The 24,996-nt window shown below is 40.0% G+C and overlaps 1 protein-coding gene across 2 annotated transcripts in view; it reads right to left on the bottom strand.

Annotated features, from left to right (window-relative positions):
* The window catches only part of RNF130 (ring finger protein 130), an 87,375-nt gene that overhangs the window by 41,406 nt on the left and 20,973 nt on the right, over positions 1 to 24,996 (bottom strand). For both annotated transcript variants that reach the window (XM_032464878.1, XM_032464879.1), the window contains exons 2-3: positions 18,851 to 19,045; positions 3,523 to 3,773 (exon numbers count right to left, since the gene is read on the bottom strand). In XM_032464878.1, coding sequence (XP_032320769.1) covers positions 3,523 to 3,773; positions 18,851 to 19,045 — 446 coding nt within the window. The remainder of the gene's footprint in view (positions 1 to 3,522; positions 3,774 to 18,850; positions 19,046 to 24,996) is intronic.

Genomic DNA, 24,996 nt, shown 5'->3' with positions numbered 1-24,996 from the left:
ACCATATTTTGATACTCTTACAGTGAACAGGTGAAACCTGAAGTTAAAAACACATTTACAGTCCATTTACCATAACATTACTATTTAGTCATTTCAAACAAAACAAAATTGTTAGGTATAAACTTAACAAAATATGTACAGAGTCTGTATGCTGAAAACTATAAAATGCTGATGAAAGAAATTAAAAAAGACCTACACAAATGGAAAAACATTCAGAGTTCATGAACTGGAAGATTCAATATGGTAAATATATCAATTCTCCCCAAACTGATCAATAGATTTAATGTATTCACATCAAAATCCCAGAAAGTGGGTTTTTTTTTTCTTTTGGGGGGGGTGGGGGAGAGACACAGCTTATTCTAAAGTTTGTATGAAAAGACTCTAGGACCTAGAATAGATAAAATAATCTTGAAAAAATAAGAATAAAATGGGAGGAATCACTCTACCCAATACTAAGGCATAGCATATAGCCAATAATCAAAGGCAGTGTGGTGTGGACAGAGGCGCAGACACAGGGATCAGCGGGATAGAACAGAAAACCCAGACACGTGCCCACACAGACATGCCTGAGTTTTGACAAAGGTGCAATACTGGACAAACGTAAGCCGAAAAATGAGTCACAAACTAAACCTCACACTTCATGCAAATACTAATTCAAAATGGATCATGGACGTAATTGTAAAATGTTAAGACTTTTAGAAAAAAATTAGAAAATCTTTATGATCTAGGGCTAGGCAAAGAGGCTTAAAAGCAAAAGCACACAATACCTAAAAGGAAAAGCTGATGAATGAAGCTTTATCAAAACTAAAGAATTCTGCTCTTCCAGAGTCCCTGGGATGAACTAGGAGAAAATATTTGCAAACCACAATTCTGACTAAAGACTTCTATTTAGAATGTATAAAGAGCTCTTTAACTCAACAGCAAAAAACAAAGAACCCAGTAGAAAGTGGGCAAAAGACACGAATGAACATTTCACTGAAGAGGCGGCATTTAGCACACCAAAGACGGTAAACGCCCATAGCCATTAAAGAACAGCAAATCAAAAATCACAAAAACGGTATTACTATAGGCCTATCAGAATGGCTAAAATGAAAAACAGTGACAACACCAAACGCTGTCAAGGACACAGAGGAACTCTATCAGGGAAACGTTTCCACCGGGAATGGAGAACAGCACAGCCACTTGGGAAAAGAGTATGGCAGTGTTTTACAAAATTAAATACATGCTTATCATAATAATCCAGAAACTGCACTCTAGAATATTTACACCAGGAAAATGAAAACTAATGTACACACAAAAACCTGTACATGAATGTTCATGGTCACTTTATTTATAATAGCCAAAAACTGGAAATAATTTGGTTAACCAAATTATGGTACATCCAAGCCACAGAGTATTAGCCAGCAATAAAAAGGAATAAACTATTGACAGACCTAACGACTTGGAAGGTTCTCAAGGGAATCATGTTAGGTGAAGAAATCCAAACTCTAGAGGTTAAGTACCACAGGATCCCATGTATATAGAATTCTTTAAACAATAAAATGATCAAGTGGGGAACAGCTCAGCGCAGTGAGGAGTAGGAATGTAAGAGAAAGGCGGCTGTGACTATAAAGGGATCTGCACAAGGGATCCTTGTGAGAACTGCTCTGTGTGTTGACAGTGGTGGTGGTCACCTGCAACCACACACAACTATTCTCAACACACCAGCACAAGTTTAACTGGGGAAACCTGAATAAGACCAATGGACTGCATCAATGCTGATATCCTGGCTGTGATATTTACTATAGTTATTCCAGATTTTACCACTGAGGGGAAAATGGGTGAAACGTTTATGGGATTTCCCTGTATTATTTCCTACAAACGCATGTGAATTTACAATTATCTCAAAGTAATAATTAAGCATATATAAAGGACTGGTGGTTCCTGACAAAAATGTATATAACCTCAATTTATTCATGAAGGAACATCAGACATCAGACAAACTCAAATCCAAAACAACCAGCCTGCACTCTCCAAAAATGACAATGTCATGGAACAGATTAAAAGACATCAGACAACTGAATGCAACATACGATCTGACTGGATCAATCCAGGGTTTTCTCTGCAATAAAGGACATTATGAAGACAATTTTAAACATTTAGAAAAGGTCTGGAGATCAGATAATGGTGTTAATGCTAATTTCATTATTTTGATAATCATACTGTGGTTATGTAAGAGCATGTCTTGCTTTTAGAAAATACACAATGAAGTATTTAGATGGATCTCAAGGGAATTATCATCTTATTTCAAACTTACTCTCAAACGGTTACAAAAGAGTCTATACACACAGAAAAGGGAATATGGTAAAATGGTAACAGCTGGAGAATCTGGGCAAGGGAGTATTTCATACTATTCTTGCAACTTTCTGTTAAGTCTGAAATTATAAATAATAAAAATTATCACAATAAAAAATTTTAAAGAAGTAAAGGATGCTGCACAGAGCCTGGTACATAAATGCTCAATAAATTATAGCCTTCAGATTTTTTTTTAAAATCTATTATCAGATGAAGAAACAAGCTGAGACACTAAAAAAACTGTTCAAGAGGGACTACGGCAAATTGGTGCTAAGGTCAGGATCTGAATTCAGAGGTGTTCCATACCAGAGTCTGTGTTCCTTTCACTAGAAGGAGGAATAATGAATATTTACCCTCCATCTCCCATCCCCATGGAGCTGGATGTACTGTTTGAGGAGAGGATGGTGTTACATAAAAATTGGCTTCAAACCACTATGAAATTCACTTCTTAGGGCCCTAGGAGAGAAGCCTAGGACTGGGACAGACCCAACACCTCACCCCTGGCTCTAGGGTAGATACTGGGTCTGCAGCCCATCAAAGTAACAGACCGACCGAAACACTGGCCGCGAGGCCTCTACCCCAGGGCAGCACGCTGTCTTTCCTGTGCCTTTATTCCTGTGTCCTGTGTGACATTCACCTAGTATCAGGCTGTGCTGGTCAATGGAATTTCTAGGATGACCATCTAGATGCATGTCTTCTATTGGTTCTTTCCTACCTCCTCATCACCCCATGGCTAAGCCTAAAATAGGACAGATAATTTATTTTTTAATAATTTTTTTTCTGAATTGATATTACACAGTTTAAAATTCACATGGGGAAAATTTTTCACGTGAAACAAAAAGGTATACAGTGAAAAATCTCCCTCCCCCACCCTCCCAACTCTCCCGTCACTTACAAATGTTACCAGCTTAAAAATGCAACTTTGTCACATTTCTTCAAGTTACTACCATTAGGTAGATCACATTATGGTATTAAGCTAAACATTTACCTAGAATATTCCAAGTGATCACCATGAACTGAACAATTTCCCCACTTAGGCATTTAAAATATCCTTAAAATACTTAAGTAGGTATGTTTTCAATACAGTAAAATACGGGTCACAGCTTTTCTTAAATGAAAGCACGTCTGTGCAGCGTGAGTGTGACACCTGTTCTAAGCAGCAGTCACTGCAGAGTACTTGGAGCTCACCTGGTTCCTGTCCCGAGCGTTCGTGTACCTGATCTTCTGAATGAAGTAGAATATAAGCCAGGCTGAAGAAATAATCATCAAAACAATAAAGGATATTGACACGAAGACCAGAGAGCCACGGCTGAAGTTCTTTGGCGGCATTCGGGTTCCAACAGCTATTGTCATTTGTACAGAGATGTTTTTCTCCAGATAACTCAAAATATCCTTACCCCTCAATTCTGTAATCATGACAGCAATAATATCTCCAGTGCCTGTAACGTAAAATAAATATACATACTCAAGTGACATTTACAACTTAACAGAACATCAGCTATACATAAGCGCTACTTAGAAAAACTTCTGCAGTTTGCTACCGACAAGGGTTTGCAGGTTCAACGTTTCAAATGCAGTGGAGCTGCAGCTGGGTATGCTGGCACCAAGGGGGACAGAAATCTGCCGTGTACTACTTAAGACTTAAACACACTTAAAGCATGAAATGACTGCCGTGTTAAGAGCCGTGTTAATTTGTCTTACAACTATATTTAAAAAAACAGATTATTAATCAGCCAAATGTGATAAAAGACAGCACACAACACTGTATTATACAGCAACAGAAATATGATAAAATCATGGCAGGTTTTCACAGTAAAGCCTTTTCCGTCTTAAAATGTTCTTTAGTGGGTCCCAACTCCTTATGAAAAAGAGAAAAACTTATTTGTAGTACAAAATTTGGTACTTTTTGCATTAATCTTACAAACATTCATGGAGCACCTACTGTGTGCAGAGCTTGTGCAAGGAATAGAAAGGGGTACAAAGTATACAGTTTCACAGTATCGTTGACTTCGGACACAAATCTGGTAAGAGAGCTGTAACAGCAAAGTGCCAAGCTGTGGCGTCTTTAATCACCAATAGTTGAAACTGACTTTGGTCCTATGTGTAGACCAGACTGGAGGAAGGTTCCTTTCCAGTTTACCCCAGAACGCTTCTGGAAATTAAACCCCTCCTGAGACATGCCCAAGCCTCACGTTCCGGACTGGTCACGCCTGAGTCTAACAGCTGTCCAGAGGTTCTGCGACAGCCACTCACCACTTAAATGAATTGTAAGAATGTCTGTAAATTGTTCTCCCCCTGATTCTTCCACTTACATAATTTCCAGAAGCAGTAATACAGCAAAGGCAAGCGACTCTCTCTCTTATGCACAGCATGAAATTTCTAACCCTTTCCCCTTGTACAAAGGGAATAATTTCCCATTTTCTTTTAAGCAAAAAGAGAAGCCTTTCTATGACCCATCCAGCTGTCAGTGATTGCCCTTTCAGAAGGTGCAGCTGCCTGTGGCAACATGCAACTTTTGACAACCGCCTTCTTCAAAGAGCCCATAAGACTCTGGGGGTCAGGAAAGAGGAGAAACATTTTATTTGGGGAAAGAAAAAATTATAATCACTTATTTACATTTGAATAAGGTTTGTACATATAAATGTAAAACACCAAAACAGAACAAAACTGCCAAAACTTGTCCTATCAAAGACTTCTTCAATGAATAAGTATTACTAAATATTTGATTTATATGTTTCATTTATTGTATTTAACTAAAAGGACTGTCCTCATACAATGTGCAATCAAAAGACCACATGCAATTGAAAAGAAATTTAATTATTAAAAGTTTTATGAAAAATCTAACCCAATGGAACATATACCTTTGTATAATCTTATTCAAAACTGTGCCATTTATCGGCAATTTATCAGAATACTGATTAAAAATCCAAAAACAAAGAAAACTGCAAAATTAAAAGGAAGCAACAAAGTTAACATCTATTTATCTTTCAGATATAAGTGTTCTGACCAGTAAGTTAGGAAAAAACCATAAAACAATGCTAAACCATTTTAAATTTCCATTTAGAAACCTCAAGTTTATGCTTTTAAAATGTTGTTCAACAGGCAGTGATCTGCGGTATAAGATACGAGGTATGGCTATAAAGTAACTGAGACGGATCCCACAAACAACACATGACAATCAGTCTCGTTGCTTTATAATCACACCAGGTACAGACAGTTTTAGAAATCAGCTCTGAGGTTCCCTCTCGAAGACTCAAGCTGGAAGAGGAGCTGGGAAAGCTGCACAGGTAGCCACGGGAACCAGTCCACGCAATTCATTCATTCAAACAACACTAAACGAGCGCCATCTAATCTCAAAGGGAAGGCTGTGTGGGAAAGAAGCATTTAATTATTTCAATCATCCCTTCAGTATTTATTGAGCATATGTTATCATAGAGGCTCCTTAACATTCACCTTTCAAAGAGAGTAGAAAATTACCTGCTGCGAAATTAGAAAAGAGATAGGTTTCCGTCCTTAGTTCTTGGGACAAAGTTCCTAAAATCTTTGCAATTTCCTAAGTGACAGCACTGGGAGTACATCTTGTTCTAATATCAGGCCTTTGCCCCTGGTTCCCAACTCAGAGCTCCTAAGTCTCCTGGGATTCCCTGGGTGACAAGAGTGCCTTTTGTTCCAGTGAGCTGAATCTTGGTGGGCTCCTACGTAGCTTCAGGATGGGGTCTGGCATGACTAAGCCATGATGAGAAGCTTGGAACTGTCAGCCCCATCTGCCAGTCCCCTGGGGAGGGGAGATGGCGGAGACTGAGTTAAGGATCGATCGTACCTACATGAAGCCTGCATAAAAATCCCAAAAGTAGGGGGGTGAGAGGGCAGCATGCCAGAGAGCCCCTTCTCACACACTCTGCCCTATGTAGCTCCTCATCTGTATTCTTTTATATCCTTTATAATAAACCAGTAAATGTTAAGTTTCCCCCCTCAGTTCTGTGAGCCATTCTAACGAATTTTTGAACCGGAGGAGGAGGTTGTGGGAACCTCAACTTACAGCTCATGCGTCAGAACTACAGGTGACAACCTGTGACTTGCAACCGGCTTCTGAAGTGGTGGGGGAGGGGGAGAGTCTTGCGGGACTGAGCCCTTCGCTTGTGGGATCTGATGTTAACCCCATGAAGACAGTGTCAGAATCAAATTGAATTACAGGACACCCAGCTAGTGTTCTAGCGTTGCTGAGAACTGCGTGGTGTAGGGAAGACCCCACACACATTTAGAGACCAGAAGTGTCAGAGGTGAAGGTTTCTGTGTGAGTAGTTAAAGGAGATGCACACAGGAGGGCTGTTCCCTTACACCCAATCTCGATTACATGAAAACTGCATCTACCCTCAAGGGGCAAAGAAGAATCTTAAAGGGACTAGAGGGAGAAGCCAAACACAGGGGGTCTCGTGACACTAGTACAAAGGAGGAGCCTGGGAAGAGCGACAGGAAAGGAGATGGAGACACTGATGGTCAAACAAAATGGACATTAATCACAGCGTGTCATCAGCATACTAGCAAAGGCACTAAGGTCGTAACCACTTAACCAGACTCTCCCTCCTAGAAGAACGCCCTCCCCACCCCAACTTCAGGAGAGGTTCATGGACTTCCTCATTTTCCCTCCATAAAGCAGACCTGGGTTCTAAGACCCCGACTTAAGGATGCCCCAGACACTTGACTTTTAAAGATTTGTGAAGCTTTGGTCCTGCGTCTGGGGCAGAGGTGGGGGATATTAATGTCAGAGAAAATATAAACTCAGGATAAAATTAGGGTTAGATCAATAAGCGACTGATAAAAGAGTTGAGAACTATTTAGACTGTAATGATGTAAACATTCAAAGAAAGATGACAAATATTTGGAATATCCATCAACACTCTCACGTCCTAAGCTCTTGACAAGCAACCCTAATAAATCATGAATGTGGCCTCAGAATCCCATGCATTTCAACACGCCCAGCTGCCAGGATGAATTTACCAGAGACGAGAATTACATAAAAACCTAGTTGTGATCCCTGCTCTCACTTATTTTCTTGAAAACCTCCCCCACTGTTATTCTTTAATGTGAATCTACGTTTCCCCTGCTTGAGCCTGGACACTCTAATAAACAACTCTGTTCTTTCTTCTTTTGAGAATTTTCAAACCTTCAGAACAGTTTCAATACTACATGAATACTCATGCACCTCTTACTGAGATCTGTCAACTGGTAACACGTTAACTTTTCCGTGTGTATTTCTGAATCAACTGAGAGTAAACTGCAAACATCATGCCATTTCCTTCTTAAATACTTCAGCATTATCTCCTAAGAACAAGGACACGATTCATTTGTAATGCTCAAGAAACTGAACTCTGCTACAACCCTGCTCTGCAACGTACAGCCCACAGTCGACCACCTCTGCCCGGAGAAGTGACTTTCAGAGCTGCTCAGGTGCGCCCAGCGCCCAGCGCCCAGCGCCCAGGCAGGCCTTGCGGGCCCTGTACTTGGCAGTCTCGTCTTTAGTCCCCTCCGATCTACAGCAGGTCGCTCAGTCACTTCTGTAAGTTCACGACATTGACCTTTCTGAGGAGTTCGGGCCACATGTTTTAAAAATGTCCCTCAATCTGGATTTGTCTGACCGCTTCCTTATGCCCAGGCCTCCAAAGGGAACATTTCTGGCAGGAACGGGACCAGGGGGATGCGGTGCCCCCCACGGCGCTGTGCCAGGAAGCACGCGCCAGGCTTTCACTTCATCGGAGGGGGCGCATTTTATCACTTGGCTCACCTGGCTCCTGCCATTTTCCTCCACTATAAACGGATGCTTCTCTCCTTTTAATTAATACGCAATCTGTGGGGTGATGCTTTCAAAATATCCAGTCCCCCACAAGCCTTCATGCAGTGCTCTCAGAACATGCTAATGCCCATCTGAACCGGTTACCACAGCAGTGTCTGCAAAATGGTGATTTTTCTAATGCTGTAATTTCTTCACCATTTTGTGAAGTGGTTCTGTAATCAGAAGGATTAACATATTTTTCTACTTATCTTTTTTCCCATTAAATAAATAGAAATGATGGGTGGGCAATTTTTCTGTAACCAACAGCCCCCCCACCCCACACCTAGCAATTCTATTTTTTCCCCTCCTTTTTCAGTTTATTAGGTAGAATTATTACAGTTTGACTGCACATACACATTATATTCTATTTTTTTAATTGGGAAAAAAGAATAAATGGAAAAATATAATAATACTGCTATAACCCTGACTATAAAATCAGTTTTCAGGAGACAACAAAATTGACCTCAGAATTAACCTCCTTTGGGCTCTGAAGTCAGAATGTCTAGGTGCAAATTCCAGCAAGACACTTGACCTCTCTGAACTTGTTTTTTCTTTCAAAAAATGGTGTGTTACCTGCAGGCTTCACGGCAGATGCTCAGTAAGTGCTACAGTTTCCCGAGCCAATCCTACTTGTGTTATTACTATTCATAGGAAGTAGAGGAAAGCATTCTCTGGAGGAAGCCAGAAAGCCCCTACCACAGAACTCGGGGACTGTTGCTTCCTCTCTCTCATTCCTCCCATCACCTCAGGGAACACTCAGGCACCTGCTGATCAGTCTAGGCCTCCACGAGGATTCGAGCTGCAGCTCAGTGAGCCCCCCCTGGCTGGGAAGTATCAGGAACCAGGCCCCCATCCTGGAAATGAAGACTCTCAAGACAAGCCCAGCTCAGCCGGGCAGCTGGCACCTTAACTATAAAGGCAGATGCTGGAAAAGAACAAACGCACTGTCTGAGGTACCAGGTCACAAGTGGGGAAAGTGAACTGACGGTGAGCTTTTTCACTTTTGTACTCTAAGCTTACCTGTTTTTTTTTTTTTTTTTTTTTTAGAAAATAGCATCCCTGTGCAAAACCCCACTTAGCACAGGATTTGAGCCTTAACAGATGAGCTCGTTTGCTAAGCTCAAATCAGCTGCCAATGTTTTAAGGAATGTTAAAGCTCTCAGATCATTTGAGGAAATTTCCCATAAGAAAGATTTTGGGGGATGCAGCATTCCCACACTGGCTGCCTGCACATCCGTTATTCCTAAAAAGTTCAATGACCTCTTTCTATGTAAAGCAGAGCACATACTTTAAGTGAAAGGGATTAAGGCGTCTTTAAGTTCTAGAATGGCCGCTGCTGCGGGGACAGGCAGGTGTAAGTCAGAGAGTTTCTGTACCTCCCTCTCGGGCAGGCTGCACAGACTGGCCGAGCCCCGCGTGCCTGCGGGTGAATCTGCTCACTCGTGGTCGGAGGCCTTCACTCTCGCTTCCACTGACTAAATTTAAGTCCTTCTCAGATGCTTCTCTGCAATACGTTCACTTCACACCTAGTACCCATTCTTCTCTCACTGACTCCTTAAAGAATTCAAGGGGGGAAAAAGATACGCTGCGTTCTTTTATGAAATGAATCCAGCAACAGTTCTGACAGACATAGACGACAGGTTGTTACAGGTTTCCTGCTGAGATTTGTCAGTGGTTTTTTCTAAAACACACATTTGTCGTGTCATCTCTCTGTTCAAAGCCTCTGATGTGTCCCTTCTGTCAACTAAAAAAGTTCAAACTCCTTAACTTGACATTCAGGGCATTTTGGGAGCCAGATGGACACAGAGGTACCTGATAGTCACATGATGATAGACACTTTCTTATTGACCAAATGGAACTGTTGATCAAAGAGACGGAAATCCTGGCTCATGGGATCCAAGCAGAATGATAGAGTGAAGCCTGGAGGAAGGTATCAGGAGAAAACATAGGGCCTGAGGAACTGAAGGCTCAACAAAACCAAATGACAGGAGAGGGAGAGAAAGCAAAGAAGCAACAGTCAGAGAACAGGACACTGGAGTTGAGACTCAAGAGATGTAAAAATTACAGGAGATAATGAGGCCCAGAGGGAGCGAGGAGTCCAGGGTCCTCACGAGGCAGAAAGGTCAAAGGCCCTGAGTGAAGAATTTTAGGTTCAGGGTGTTCACTTCCCATATGGATTCCAAAGTTGCTCAGGACGGTGTGCGGGTAGGCAAGCCAGGAGTCCAGGCCCCTGACAGTGACAGCAGGCAGGGGAGTGAAGGAGGCACACAGGGCGTGGAGCACGAGAATGAAGGTGACGTTCTGTCACTGTGGAGGTGCCCTGGTTTGAAAGCAGCAGTACTCACAACCACACCAGCACCACAGTATCCAGTCGATGCCTACTAGGTTCATGACACTGACTAACTTGAAATTGTGCTGATGCCTGAATCTAACCCTCCTGCCACGAGGCTGACACCTGGGAGCTCAGTGTATGAGCCACCAGGCCATTCTAGAGCCACTCGATAATCCCGGACGACGCTGACCTGCAGACTGTCCTCAGGAAGAACAAGGGCTACTGAACCCCTGTCCTTCACTCCTTGGGCAGGAAGCTGGTCAGCCTCACACAAGCAGAGCAGAGGCTCAATGCCCAGCACCCCAATATCAGCTTCTTTTTTTCCTTACACTATTTCCTGCCCATATGCCCTCATCAGATCATCTCTGTGATTTCCACATCATAAAAAAGAGAAGACGGTAGGAGCAAAGACCAGCATGGAAAAGAAAGCCACTTTCTTCCTCCATGTAGGAAGGCAGAAAAGTAGGGAGGCAAAATATTAGGAAGACATCACCAGACACCAGAGAGTCACCTAACTTTTAGTTAAGAGTTCTCAGGGGTCATCTTCAGCATACTATAGGAACCCTCTCTATAAATTACTGACTCTTTTAGGTAGCTGGTTCTATCCACAGGTAGTTTTAAGCATTAAATCGGTCTTTCTTAAAACTAAAATCTTGATTCCTAAATGCCAATTCATGACTCTCCGTTCTCTTCTCTGGAGAAGCACCACTGAATAAATAAACTGTATTTCACTGATTGTGTAAAATGCCATCATTACTGTACGTATCATGAAGGGAAAAAATCCCGTCGATAAACTAAAATGCCACCAAATATAAGAACCACTTCCAGAATCGATGAAAACTCCTCTTCCACACAACAGTCCTTCAGACAGTCAAAGACACCCTCCCTGGGACTCCATTTCAGTCTCTTCTCCATACTAATTATTCCCAGAATCCCAAATAATCCACTTTTTAAAAAGTAACACTAACAAGTTGGAAATAAAACCTCTTTTCCTCCAGACCACTCAAGAGTAAGTTACTGGCATGATGCCACATCACCCCAAATATTAAGTGTGTATTCTACAAACAAACAAATACTTATAAACAGAGCACAGCCACCGAAATCAGGAAATTAACAGTGATATATGATTACTGTCTAATCTGAGAGGCCATTCACGTTTCCCCAATTTCCCAATAATGTCCTTTAGAGCAGTCCAGATCAGAACCGTGCGTTGCATTTAACAGTCACGTCTCACTAGTCTCCATCAGTCTGGAACAGTCTCTCAGACTTGGCTTGATGCTCGCAGCCTTGACACTTGTGAAGTTTACAGCCCAGTTACTTGCAGAATGCCCCTCCCTCTGGGTTCATCTGGTGTTTCCTCGTGGCTAGGTTCAGGTTGTGCACCTCGGGCAGCAACATCACAGAAGTGACGCTGTGCTCTTCTTGGTGGCTACCACCAGGTGGTACAGTTCTGACACATCCTATTGCTGGTGAAGCTCACTTTGACCATCTGGTAAAAGTGATGGCCCCCAGGCATCTCCACTGATAAGTTACTCTTTTCCCTCTTAGTAATTATTAAGTATTCTGTGCAGAGGTACGCTGAGACTAGATAAATATTCCATCAGTATGAACTCATGGTTCCTCATTTATTTAATGGGCTGAAATACTTACTATCATTATTTATTTTGATGCTCAAATTCCAAATTGTGTTTGATAAAACATTGCTTATAGACTTTCTCCATCCTGTTCTTTTTTTGGATATTATTTTTCAATGTCTTGTTCAATTCTTTCAATAAAGAGTGAATACAATGCTTCCAATATCAGGAGCCGCATGAGACTAACATCTTCCTTCATCTGAACATTATGTTCACAGGGATACAGGCTAAGCCCTCAACACCTTTTAGCAGCCATGGCACACGTTAGCGCATGCTGGGCTTACATGATTGAAGGTCCCCAGGAGTCCTCAACTTGAACTGTTACTTAAACTAGGTCTCCATAAACCCTTGTTACTAATTTTTTTGAACGCATGTGCAGGATGACTTAATGAATACCTTCCTTCTGTTGTTATAAGTTCCAAGATCTACCTAGTTTTGTGTTATTTTCAAGTTAAGAAACTTGTATTTATGTTTTCCTATAGGTTTTTGATAAAAACATTTTAATGGTGGAAAAAGAAAAGTTAAGTACAGAGTTAGGCATTCTAGCAGGGAAGATTTTTTTTTGTAATTAAAGCACCATCAGTTACAATGTGTCAATTTCTGGTGTACAGCACAATGTCCCTCCCAGTCATGCATATACATACATATATTCGTTTTCATATTTTTTCATTAAAGGTTATTACAAGATACTGAACATAGGTCTCTGTGCTATAGAGAGGAAACTTCTTAAAAAAAATCTGTTTTTATATATAGTGGCCAACATTTGTAAACTGGAAACTCCCATATTTATCCCTTTCCACTCCCTTTCCCCAGTAAACATAAGACTGTTTACTATGTCTGTGAGTGTCTTTCTATTTTGTAGATGAGTTCACAGTGCCCTTTTTTTTATTTTTAGATTCCACATATGAGTGATATCATACGGTATTCTTCTTTCTCTTTTCTTAGCCAGGGAAGATGTAAGCTGAGATGAAAGTAACTTACGTGAGCTTTCACACCAAGCACCAGCACTCCAAAGGCCTTACAATATGTTATTTACGTTCAAGAGAAACTTCTAAGTCTGAGAGCTCAGTGAACTAGGAACAATTAAGAAAACGGATGGTAGGTGGTGGCAGCCAGGTTTCTCACTTTTGGAATGGGAGTTAACAGATAAGCAAAGGGAGAAAACTAGAATAATCCATGCGGTAACGGATTAGAGTCACAGACCTAGTGTGAACTCATGCTTAATACAGACATAGAAATATTTACAGGCATGTGTATATACAGCTATCTGTATACACACATATATTTCCTTGCTCTGCCAACTAAGAAGGCCCAGAGCAACAAAACCTCAATAGTAACAAGTACACCTAATACCCAGAGCTTGGTTTCTCGTATCATTCTCCAACAGGCTCCTTGGAGAAATGGCTGATCCTAGAGCTAGGATAGGAAATACGTAAGAGACGAGCCTGGAGCACCTCAGAGCACCAGAAAGGAAGGAAGTGCTCAAAAAGCAAAACAAACAAGAAACCAAAAGCCCAACACCCATGGTAATATGTCAAAGGACACAGAAGTCCATTGAAAGAGTTCCCAAAGGCCAAAGCTGGAATAATTTGAGCAAAAAAAAATAAGCAAAGTTGTATCATATTTCAAGACAAAGTATAAAATAAATATCCATGAGTTCGTATTGCTACATATAAATGACTGAACACATTAACAGAGAAGAGACAAATCATCCATGCAGAATAATTCCAAGTCAACGTGTAATACTCCATCCTGAGAAGGGGAAGCCTGACTCCTCACTCCTGAAGTGCGGGCTGTGCACAGAGACCTCCTCCTGCAGAAAGCTGTGTGGAGGAGAGAGGAGGAACTTCACAGTGCAGGAGCCTGACAAGCCGCCAGGTGGCCAAGGTTAACGTCAACAGTGGTCATTCGAGGTGACGGCACACATCTCTGATGTGATGCAATGAGAATGACACTTTACCTGTCTGGTCTTCCTCTCCAAAACCCACATCCTCAGTCTGATCGGGAACACCACATCAAACAAATCCCACTGAAGGACACTACAAAATACCTGAACAGAAGTCCTCAAAACTGTCATAGTCAAGAGGAGCCTAAGGAGATGGAATGACTCACTGTCCTGGACTATCCTGGATGGGATCCTAGCACTGAAGAAAGATGTCAGATAAAGACTAAGGAAATCTGAATAGAGTATGGACTTTAGTTAATAATACTGCATCAATGTGGGTTCATTAATTCTAACAAACCGACCATACTAATACAGGATGTTAACAACAGGGGAGACTAAGTGTAGGGTCTATGGGAACTTTTTGTACTATCTTTGAAATTTTTCTGTAAATGTAAATCTGGTCTAAAAAAAGTTCATTAAAAAAAGACTCACGCTACAAAAGGGAACAACTCATTCCACAAATGGAAATAACTCATCAGAAAAAAAGAGTCTAGATAACAAAGAAACAACACTTTTAAAGTGCTGAAACCCAGAATTCCATATCAATGTCCTTGAAAAATGATGGCAAAAAAAAGACACTTTCAGATAAGTGAATGATGAGAGAATTCATCACCAGCAGATCTGCACTGCAAGAAATGATAAAAAAAAAAAAAAGATCTGAATTGAAAGGGAAATGACACCAGATGGAACTTGGAACTATAGAAAGAAATAAAGAACACCAGAAATGCTGATCTGTGGGTAAATGCAAAAGCCTATCACCTTTTCCTTCATCGGTTTTGCTGTTCCCATTACCTTCGCCAACAAAGGGTCTCTTCTCATGCCTCTTATAAAGGATCCATGGACTTCGAGTCTGACAGTGGGTCTTAATAGGGGCAGAAAAGCCCTCCTAGGCAGTCTGCCTACAAACTCTGGGGAAGGATTTCACAGTGCTGCAAACATGGAGGGAGCCCCTGGCATTTAGCAGGCATGGGCCTGGGGGCTAAGTATTCCGTAACACAGAAGAGTCCTGCAGAGCAAAGAATGACCCTGCCCCAATGTCCCTCACACCCTCCCCCTTGAAAACCCTCAACTCAAGAACCTCAGGAGGCCTCATGGAGCCTCCCCGGGCCTCTCACACGCACAGCCAGGCTGTATCATCTCCCTCAGCAGCTGTGCTCCTGGGACGAGCTCTGAGCTTGCAACTGTGAATCCAGGTCATCAAAGTAAGAACAGCTATCAAGTAAAGAATGTCTTCCGTCCTGTAACCGACGGAACTGAGTTCTAAGCCAGTATTCTAAACCCATGCAGACCCTTTACATGACTTTAGCGTCCTCCTCTTCTGCTGCTGGAGAGAAGGGATAAGCACAAGCAAGACAGAAAGGCAAATCGATTGCTGAGTCCAAGCAACCTGCTCAGGGCACTGAGCCTGCAACGGCTGAGTGAGACAGCAAGGCTGGGAGGCGGCCTGCCCCAAGTGTCCGGCACAGGGAGGGCTCCCCACTTCCACTTAGGGTTCAGAGAAGGAAAGAAAACATTTAAGCATACGGAAAAGTTTTAAATCAGAATCATCAGCAGTCATTTTTTTTTAAAAGCTATTATTTAAGAAAAGCTACTGCTTACTTGTTTCAGTTTTAGCCTTTTCTTGATAATCATGAATTTCTGAAAAAGTGTATGGATCATATGGAAGATACAGAAGAGAGATTTACAAACTCAGGCAAAAAGATACATACAATTAAAACTCTATTTCCTGCCACGGCAGTACATTTAAACTGCAGGCTCAATCTTTGCCGAGGTGATTAAATCCATATTTAATCAGAACCTAAAAACTTTAAACAGTTATAACAATAGTATGACTATTATATTATTCATTTTCCTGATGGGCTTTTGGAATGAAATAACAGATTTGCATTAAGTGGCCCAAAGTACGGACATTTAAAGATATTTTGCAATGTGATGCATCTTTGTTTTCATAGTGGGACTTTTTAATATTCACAAAGTGAATATTCTGTATTTTACAGAAGTGTGATATTTTTCTTTTGATTGTTAGATAATAAATACAGAGCTATATGTTTTTTAAAAAAGAGAATACAGTGGAAAAACGGTGAAGTTATTTAACTAATTCTATTCAACCAGCTAAAGGAATAGTAAGAAACATTTGACACTGCTAACTGACATAAAGATAGAAAAGCAACATTATTATTTGGTTACATGTTTATCTAAATTACCTCATTGTCCTATTAAGAATGAAAAGGATGTCCACAGACATACAAATAAAACTATAGAAGAGATCTCCAACTTGACAATGATCTGACACAATTTATGACTGTTAAACAGTAAAGTCTTTATCAATTTTTAAAAACCAGAAAAATAAATCCTTAACTTTCAGACAAATGTGCATTATTTTAAACTATGCAAGAGCCCATAACTTCCCCTTTATACTACCACATATCCGCTGACTACATTACAAAGAATGTATTCTGCTAACTAGAGGTAACAAATAAAACCACAAATTGAGCGGTCTTTCCTGTCAATGATGTCACGGACATTGCGCCGGGAAAACATGTCCTTCAGTCACCAGATGAAGGGCATTCATTAGAACAAACAGGAGCAGGCTCCTGAAGCCTCGTTGACAAAGCAAGAAAATAAAATACCTACAACTAACAATGTGGAATTTAAAAATTAGTTATAAAATATATCCTTATATGCAAAGAAAGCTTAACAAAGCTAAGTGTCTGCACAAAATCATTTCCATGCAGCACATACTTATTTTGTTCAAGGTATTCTGCTCTATGACTACCGCAGAGGATAGAAAGATGAGGCAAAAATTTTAACTTCCAGAAATGTGCAGTCTTCTCTCTGCTGCCAGTTAAGCATGCAAACAATGACAACATAAAAGCAAAAGGGACAGCACTGTCAAAGAGGTACAAAAAGGCACTGTGAAGACTGCAGGGGCCTTGAGTTCATTTTCCCTCATGTTTTCAGTAGGAAGAAATCAGTAAGGAATGATTAGGTCCAAAATTTCAAAAAGTTTTTTCTCCCCTCTAACACAACTGAGGAGAGCAGACTGGCACCCGCTCTGAGACCTAAGCAGCAAACCACTGTCTAGAATCCAGTGTTTCACATCGAGGTTCTGCAAAATCAGACTGCCCCTTGATTTCCTTCTGGTTTCCCTGAAGAAATAAAAAGTAATCTCTGGATACTGAAAATCTTTCTATTTTATTCTTTGTGCTTTTCTTTAGTTTCGGTCTGTCTACAATGAGCATGTGTTACTTCTGCAATTTGGGAAACATATTTGAGTTCTAAAAGGCTTAATTTGAAGGGAAGAAAAAAAAAGTCACAGATCAATAAAATATAAATCTGTCTATTATTCTATCAAAATACAAGGGTATCAATAACCCTCAATTAGGGTGAGCAGATCTTTGCAAGATAACTGTCTAAGATTGATTATTGAAATATTAACTATATGATTACAAAGTTAATTCATTAAAGATAAATTTCATTAATCTTAAAATTTTTATGAATGCAGAATTAAACTTTATCCAGGTTTCAACTTAAGAAACAGACTGTTGAACTGAAAGAGTATCAAAAACCCTGCATCTAAGCCTCTCTCCTCCTGGCCCCTACCTGCTGCAGTCTCCCAATCTGCCAAGGTGGGAGAGCATCCACCCCATACACAGTCATGGTGAGGACTGTCTAAGAAAATACATAAACAAGGGGCCCCTGCACATCACATGTCACCAGGGAAACACAAGTTAAAACAACCTATTACAATGGCCACAATACAAAAGCTGACATCACCAAATGCTGGTGAGGATGTGGAGCAACAGGAACTCTCGCTCACTGCTGGTGGGAGTGCAGAATGGTACAGCCACTCTGGAAGACAGTTTGACAGTTTCTTACAAAATTAAACATCCTCTTACCATACAACTCGGCAAACGTGCTCCTTGGTATTTACCCAAAAGAGTCAAAAATGTATGTCCACACAAAACCTGCACATGGATGTTTACAGCAGCTTTATTCATAACTGCCAAAACCTGGAAGCAAGCAAGGTGTCCTTAAGTAGACGATGGGATAAATAAACTGGTACATCCAGACAAACAGCACTCAAAAGAAATGAGCCATCAGTCATGGAAAAGACAGGGAGGAAACCTAAATGTATACTAAGTGAAAAAAGCCAGCCTGAAAAAGGCCCAGGTTCTGCTGGGAACCTAAAATTGGTCTTAAAAAAAGTCTATTAAAAACCAAAAATGCTCACAGCACAGAGCCTGCCGTATATACAATAAGTGCTCAATAAACTCTAACTATTGTTATTAAAAGTTATATTGGAAATATCCTAAATGCTTCCAAAAGAAATGAAGAAATATTACTACTCTTATAATAATAATTACTAAGTCAGTTTCAACATCTACCCTGACAAGATGAAAAGCACCCCTCTCAAGCAGGCAGTCCCTAAGAACCCACGACACACCTTGGATGAGTGACTCTAAATCTATATTATTTTTCAAAGTTATCAAGTGAAATACAGAAATGTAAAATGAGTAAGGATTCAATCACAGCCAGTTAATTAGTTCAAGTTTTACAGGCTCTTATGGTCATTACTCAAAAAAAAAAAAAGATAAAAAAGCACAACGAAAGGGAAAAATATATGAGACTCAACAAACAGTAATACCAAAAACAAATACAATCATAGAATAATGTTGGAAATGATACGGTTTCAGCAGAGGTAGAATGCCTACCTATAAAGCAATGATTTCTAGGAGGAGAAACAAAATGTAGCATCTCCTTTTCCGGTTTACCTGGATGAGTCATGGTGACTGGCTCCTCTTTGGATTTATTATTGTAGATGACTACAGCCACCGCATTGTGGAAAGCAGCCCGCGATATTTTCTCTTTAAACGTGCAGTTTCCCCTCTGCAGCAAGGCAATCCACTGTTTGATGTTGGGAGGGACAAAGAACCGTGTTTGAGGATCACAGCCCAGATGATCAGCAACTAAACAGATGAAAAGGGGGGTAAGAAACACAGACATTAGTTTTTTCTCAAGTAAAGATAAAAAAATCAATCAAGCCTTCATCAAAGCGCTCTACTGCTCTCTGCATACTACACAGCTCTCAAGCACTTCCCGCTGCTCACTGCCAGCAGAGCGATAAAATACATCCACAGAGGACAGTGCAGTGACTCTGAATCCATATCTGCACAAGGAGAGAGATGCTCCATTAAAATGTTACCTGCAATGCAAACTGGAAGAGTGAAAAACTGTCTGACTTTATAGATTTACAAAAATATCAAAGAGTGATAAAATCCAGTGTAGGCTGGTGGAGACGAGGAAGAGAAGGCAAGCATGGAGAACTGCCCAGAAACCCAAGTGACTGACGTTCCCTGACTTCTGCTCACTCATTTGCACTTACTCATCTCTTGATCCCCACCTCCCACCATTACCACAAGGAGACTGATTCTGCTTGGGGTAAACAAGGAAGGCAAACTCATCTTCGGTTCAGTTGTCAAGCGGTATTGTTGAAATTCAGATATGATTGAACAAACTTCTAAGAGTCTAAGGAAATTAGAGAAGTTCAGATCGCTGTCTGGAAGCTTAAATTAGCCAGAATAACATGAACCTAGAATCAACAGATTACTCCTCTAATTTATATTTACTGACACATATTACTCTACAATTCTACTTTAGGATACATATTTAACTATATCCACTTGTCTAACCAGACACACAAAGACACCAAAACTATCCCTTGGGACAACAAATTCCATGGTCACCATCCTATATTTGGAGGGACAGTTTGTTTCAAGTACACTTAAATTTGTCAGGGCAAGCGCCTCGATTTTTGATTCTGCAAATTTGGTAACCGTAGCTCCGGCACTCAGCAAGTCTTAGGAAGCTGCCCCTGGCTGCTCTTTCCACTCCCCATCCTCACAATTGTAACAGGTTAAAATGAAAAGGGAAGGGCGGTTCAGAAGGGGGACGAAAGTCAAAATGTTAGTCTGAAGACTGTGAGTACGTGGTGCCAGAGGACGGTGGGCCCGAGCCTCCTGGAGCCCGTCACTGCCAGTACTTCCAGGGCTGAGCCGGAGGGAGGAAGAGGAACACTCCACAAAAGGGTGTTACTAGATGTAAATAAACAACGAAAATATTAAATAAATACTAATCAATAATAAAGTATATGAAAAGATAACACCAGTGGGGCAATGGTTGCCTTTTACACCCCTGGAAGCACACTGCTTGGCAAAAGAAATGAAACATTTAGACTACTTAAACTATAAAACACAGAGGTGCCCCTAACTTCAGAGAAATGTTACATCTATCGTTTCCACTTCAATAATACCTTTCCCCCAATTCTCTTACTATCGTGGTGACGGATGGATGGCAATGAAAGTGTACTTGCTACCAGAGGTCTGCTAATACATAGCAAGTGGGGGATAAACGATTTCACAATTTGTCATGATTGTTGGCAACTCTGACTCATTCTTTTCCTTAAACAGTTTCTGCACTCTGAAACTTTAGTCCTTTCTCAGTCGAATTAAACAGAGAAAAAAAGCCTATGTCATGATTTTAGTAGTCAACTATTGACAGACACGGCATAACGAAACTTTGAAATCCTGAAACAGACTGTTTACTTTCAATAGTATCTGTTTCACAGATAATTATGCTGTTTGAAAACATAAGCATTTAGGCAATGTGATATGATAACCTCACTGCCTTGGGAAAACTTTCAAGAATATATAAAGAGATCTGTACACTTGTCTTCTGTGAAACACTCACTCATTTTCCTGTGACTTATCCTGTCCCCCCATGATTCCCTACACGTTCATGGTATATAGTAAAGAGAAGACAACACAGTTAACGGAATCAGCAAGACCTGGAATTCAAATTCTAGACCATCCGAGCAACTGTCATTTTTCTGATCTTCAATTTTTTTGACTAATTTATAAAGACTGAAATACAGTTCTTACCTAACCAGGGCTATAAACGTTAAAAAGTCTACAATATTCCTCTACCCTTGGAGAGCATGAAAAATGAACTCTCCTGCCCTTAGTTTTTGCAGTGTCGTCCCACCTTGTCCGAGTGATCCAGTTTGGTGCCATGGGGACTTCTGCAGGCATGTGTGTGACATCTACCCGCAGCCCAGCAGCACACCCCCGCCCCACACCCCTGGCTCCTGACAGCTACCACTCCCAAGGTTCATTCTCCCTCTGCTGCTGTGACAGTATCCCTGTCCACTTAGACGAACAACAGTTCGCTAACACACAATGTCTGAGACTGAAAAGACACATCACGGGGTGCAACCACAAAGCAAAATCAAACACACTGAAAGCTGACTTTAAAATTCTCCTAAAGGAATCCCCACCCACTAAGAACAGATTCTGAGAGCAACTGCATCATCAAAGCAAATTCCAACAACAGACTGCATGAGCAAAAGAATGTTCCTGTTCCCCTCAACTGACCCAAATCATCGTTCACAGGTCTCTGAAACATGTGTATCAGTAAGAACATTATACGCAATAAAAGAAATTCAAGTTCCTGCTCAAGGAGGTAGTTTTCATTTTTCAGAAAAAGAAAATAAGGGGTTTTCATAACCAATACCATGATATGCTATTTTATTTATCTATTCTTTCCCATAATTAAGAAAAACTTGAACAATGAAAATAATGTTAACAGCTCTAAAACAACTTTCCAAGAGGACTGATAACTGTGATTAAGTGGTACTACTTCAAAATTTAATACCAGTTGCTTATACTTGAAGCAATTTATTCAGTGAAGACAGTAGTATGGCATAAAAGATCTGTGTAATTACGAACCACTAAAATTTTTTTCATTAAAAACCACAATGAAAATGTGAAATTATAGGTGATATAAAATATTAAAGTATTTTACAATTTTATTTGTCAATTATACCTCAGTAATTCTGAAAACATTGTATATTACAGAAAAACTTAACTTCAATTTCTTTCTATATGGCCTTTCTTGATGAGTCCAGAAATAGTAATGGGACTTTTATTTACTCCTTGACAAGAACCAAATAATTCTGTACAGGAACAATTATGGAATCCTCATCTGAATGAATATTAACCTCCATGCCCAGCAACATACTGAATACCAGAGAAATACAATGGAACCAAAAACCTTGGTCTTGAATCTTCAAGAACCTCTACATGTATCAATGGGGCATGCCTAGCACAGAAATTAAATAGCAACAAGGTAGTTTCAAGTGCCAACATGAAGAGTGCTTAGAATTTACAAAAGGAAGGGGAAGGGTATATATATAGCTCAAGTGGTAAAAGCACATGTTTAGTATGCACAAGGTCCTGGGTTCAATCCCCAGTTACCTCCTCTAAAAGTAAATAAATAAGCCTAATTACCACTCCTCCCCCCCAAAAAAACTTAAAAATATAAATTAAAAAGAGGATACTATAGTTTAAGAGAAATTTAGGAAAGGAAAAGAGCAACATAATGGTAAAGATTTAGTGGAAGTTGGCAGTTAAAGCCCTTGAAAACTGCTCAGGCAGAAAGGAGGGGGTGCAGAAGTGACTAGCATAAGAAAACAGAACAAAGATAAAGCACTTCTCTCAAATTCTTGTGAAAATCAAATAAAATGATACATGATTGAAACTAAAACACTATACAAATTCAAAATAACCAAGCTCTTAAAAGAAGATCCCATCTGTAATGGGAAAAGAGGAAGAATACTCTGGCACAAAGGAAAGGCAAATGTTTAAAGGGTTCTGTAAGTAAATGAGTAAATAAAACCTCCCTTCCTCACCCCAAAGCAGCCTGAAGCGCTCCATTTTGTTATTTTTTATTAAAAAAATTTTTTTAATTGAAGTAGTCAGTTTACAATGTTAATTTCTGGTGTACGGCATAATGCTTCAGTCATACATATATTTCTTTTCATATTCTTTTCCATTATAGGTGACTACAAGATATTCAACACAGTTTCTTGTGCTATACAGTAGAAACTTGTCATTTACCTATTTCATATATATACTAAGTATCTGCAAATCTCGAACTCCCAATTTATCCCTTCCCACCCTACCTTGGTAACCATAAGTTTGTTTTCTATGTCTGTTGAGTCTCTATTTTGTAAACAGGTTTATTTGTGTCCTTTTTTTGGTTAAGATTCCACATACAAGTGGTATCATATGGTATTTTTCTTTCTCCTGGTTTACTTCACTTAGAATGATGATCTCCAGGCCCATCCATGTTGCAGCAAATGGCATTATTTTAACATTTTTAATGGCTGAGTAGTATTCCATTGTATAAACACACCATAACTTCTTTATCCAGTCAGTTGACGGACATTAGGCTGTTTCCATGACTTGGCTATTGTAAACAGTGTGAAGCTCTCTGATTCATTTCACTTAATAAGACCCCATTTCTTAAAAATGCCAACACCCCATCTAGTAAGCAGTGATCCCCATATGTTGTGGTGTGGGTAATGTTTCCTTCCATGCCCTCAGCCACATGGGGCTGGGGCACTGACAGAAGGTCAGTGGCTTCTCTAGGCACACAGTGTAGTTGCCCTAGTGTGACTCTTGTTCCCAGAGGCTGTGTATCTCGCTTCCTCCACTTGAAATGCCAATCCTACCACTCCTTTGTTGACTACCTCCTAAGCCTCAGAGTTATGCCAAACTATCTTTTCTGGAACGCCTTCCCGGTCTCCTAAGGCTGAGTTGGGTGCTTTACTTGTGTTTCCATGGTACCTTGAGATTACATCTATTTTAGCATTTATCATACTATATTTGTAACTGGTTGTTTGCTCTGAGTCTCTGCTAGGGCGTGAGACCTAGCATGTCCTCCAACATCTCTGACATACAGTAGGTGCTTAATTTACCTGCTGAAGGGAGTAAGAGAGTGACATAGTGGGAGATTAAGCAAGAATTGATATACAGAAAAGGCTTGTGCCAGGGACCTCTGTTTCCTGTGGTAATGTTCTGACACGTAATGTTCTGTCAGCTGTTTCTTACAAAAGAAGTAAAAATAAAAATGGGCCTAACTAGTTACCCTAAATTTAGATGTTTCCATTGTCAAGTACATTCTGATACTTGCTTTCCTATTTTCACATTAAATTGTAATCTCTTTCATCTTTAGATTTCTTGCTTCCACCTTGTCTTTATTTTCTGTTCATTACATTTTAATTTAATGATTCAAAGAAAAAAATACAATTCTTTATTTTTGTTTCCAACTTCTTAATTTTATATGTTCAGCCACTGGACTTAAGTGTCCAGCTTTCATCCCTTCATCTAGTTCCATGGATAAACTTGATTCTCTTACTATTTCTACATTTTCACTTAAATCTAAACATCTGATTTCTTTTTATTACTTTACCATCATCAGTTATTTCATCTTGTTGAAAATGTTTACTCTTCCTCTTAATTTTCTGTTAACCTATTTGTAAATTTCAATTTCCTTCTTAACTTTGTTCCATTTTTTAATCCCTCTCCCCACCCCAGATATTTGTTACATTTTTTAATGGCAGGATTTATTATCATTATCACCTGCAAAAATGATCTAGACTGTCCTGATTTCTCAGGACCTGTTTTCATGATCATTCCCTATTTTTCTTTCCCTCTCATTTTAACATGGTCGTTTCCTCCATCTTAAAAATACACAAGGAAAAAGATCTCTCAGAAGACCCCCTTTACTCTGCTGTTGTCATAAGTTGCCTGTATTCATTATTCTCATCTCCTCGGTGTCCACCCATTACTCGTCATATTTTTTTTTAATTGAAGTACAGTCAATTACAGTGTGTCTATCTCTGGTGTACAGCACAACATCCCAGTCATGGATATACAAATAATCATTTTCATATTTTTTTCATTAAAGGTTATTACAAGATATTGAACATAGTTCTCTGTGCTATACAAAAGAAACTTTTTAAAAAAATCTATTTTTATATACAGTGGCTAACATTTGTAAATCTCAAACTCCCAAA

The sequence above is a fragment of the Camelus ferus genome, chromosome 22 (assembly GCF_009834535.1).
Source record: "Camelus ferus isolate YT-003-E chromosome 22, BCGSAC_Cfer_1.0, whole genome shotgun sequence".
NCBI classification, from domain to species: Eukaryota; Metazoa; Chordata; class Mammalia; order Artiodactyla; family Camelidae; genus Camelus; species Camelus ferus.
This window is presented reverse-complemented; position numbering and strand designations above follow the sequence as displayed.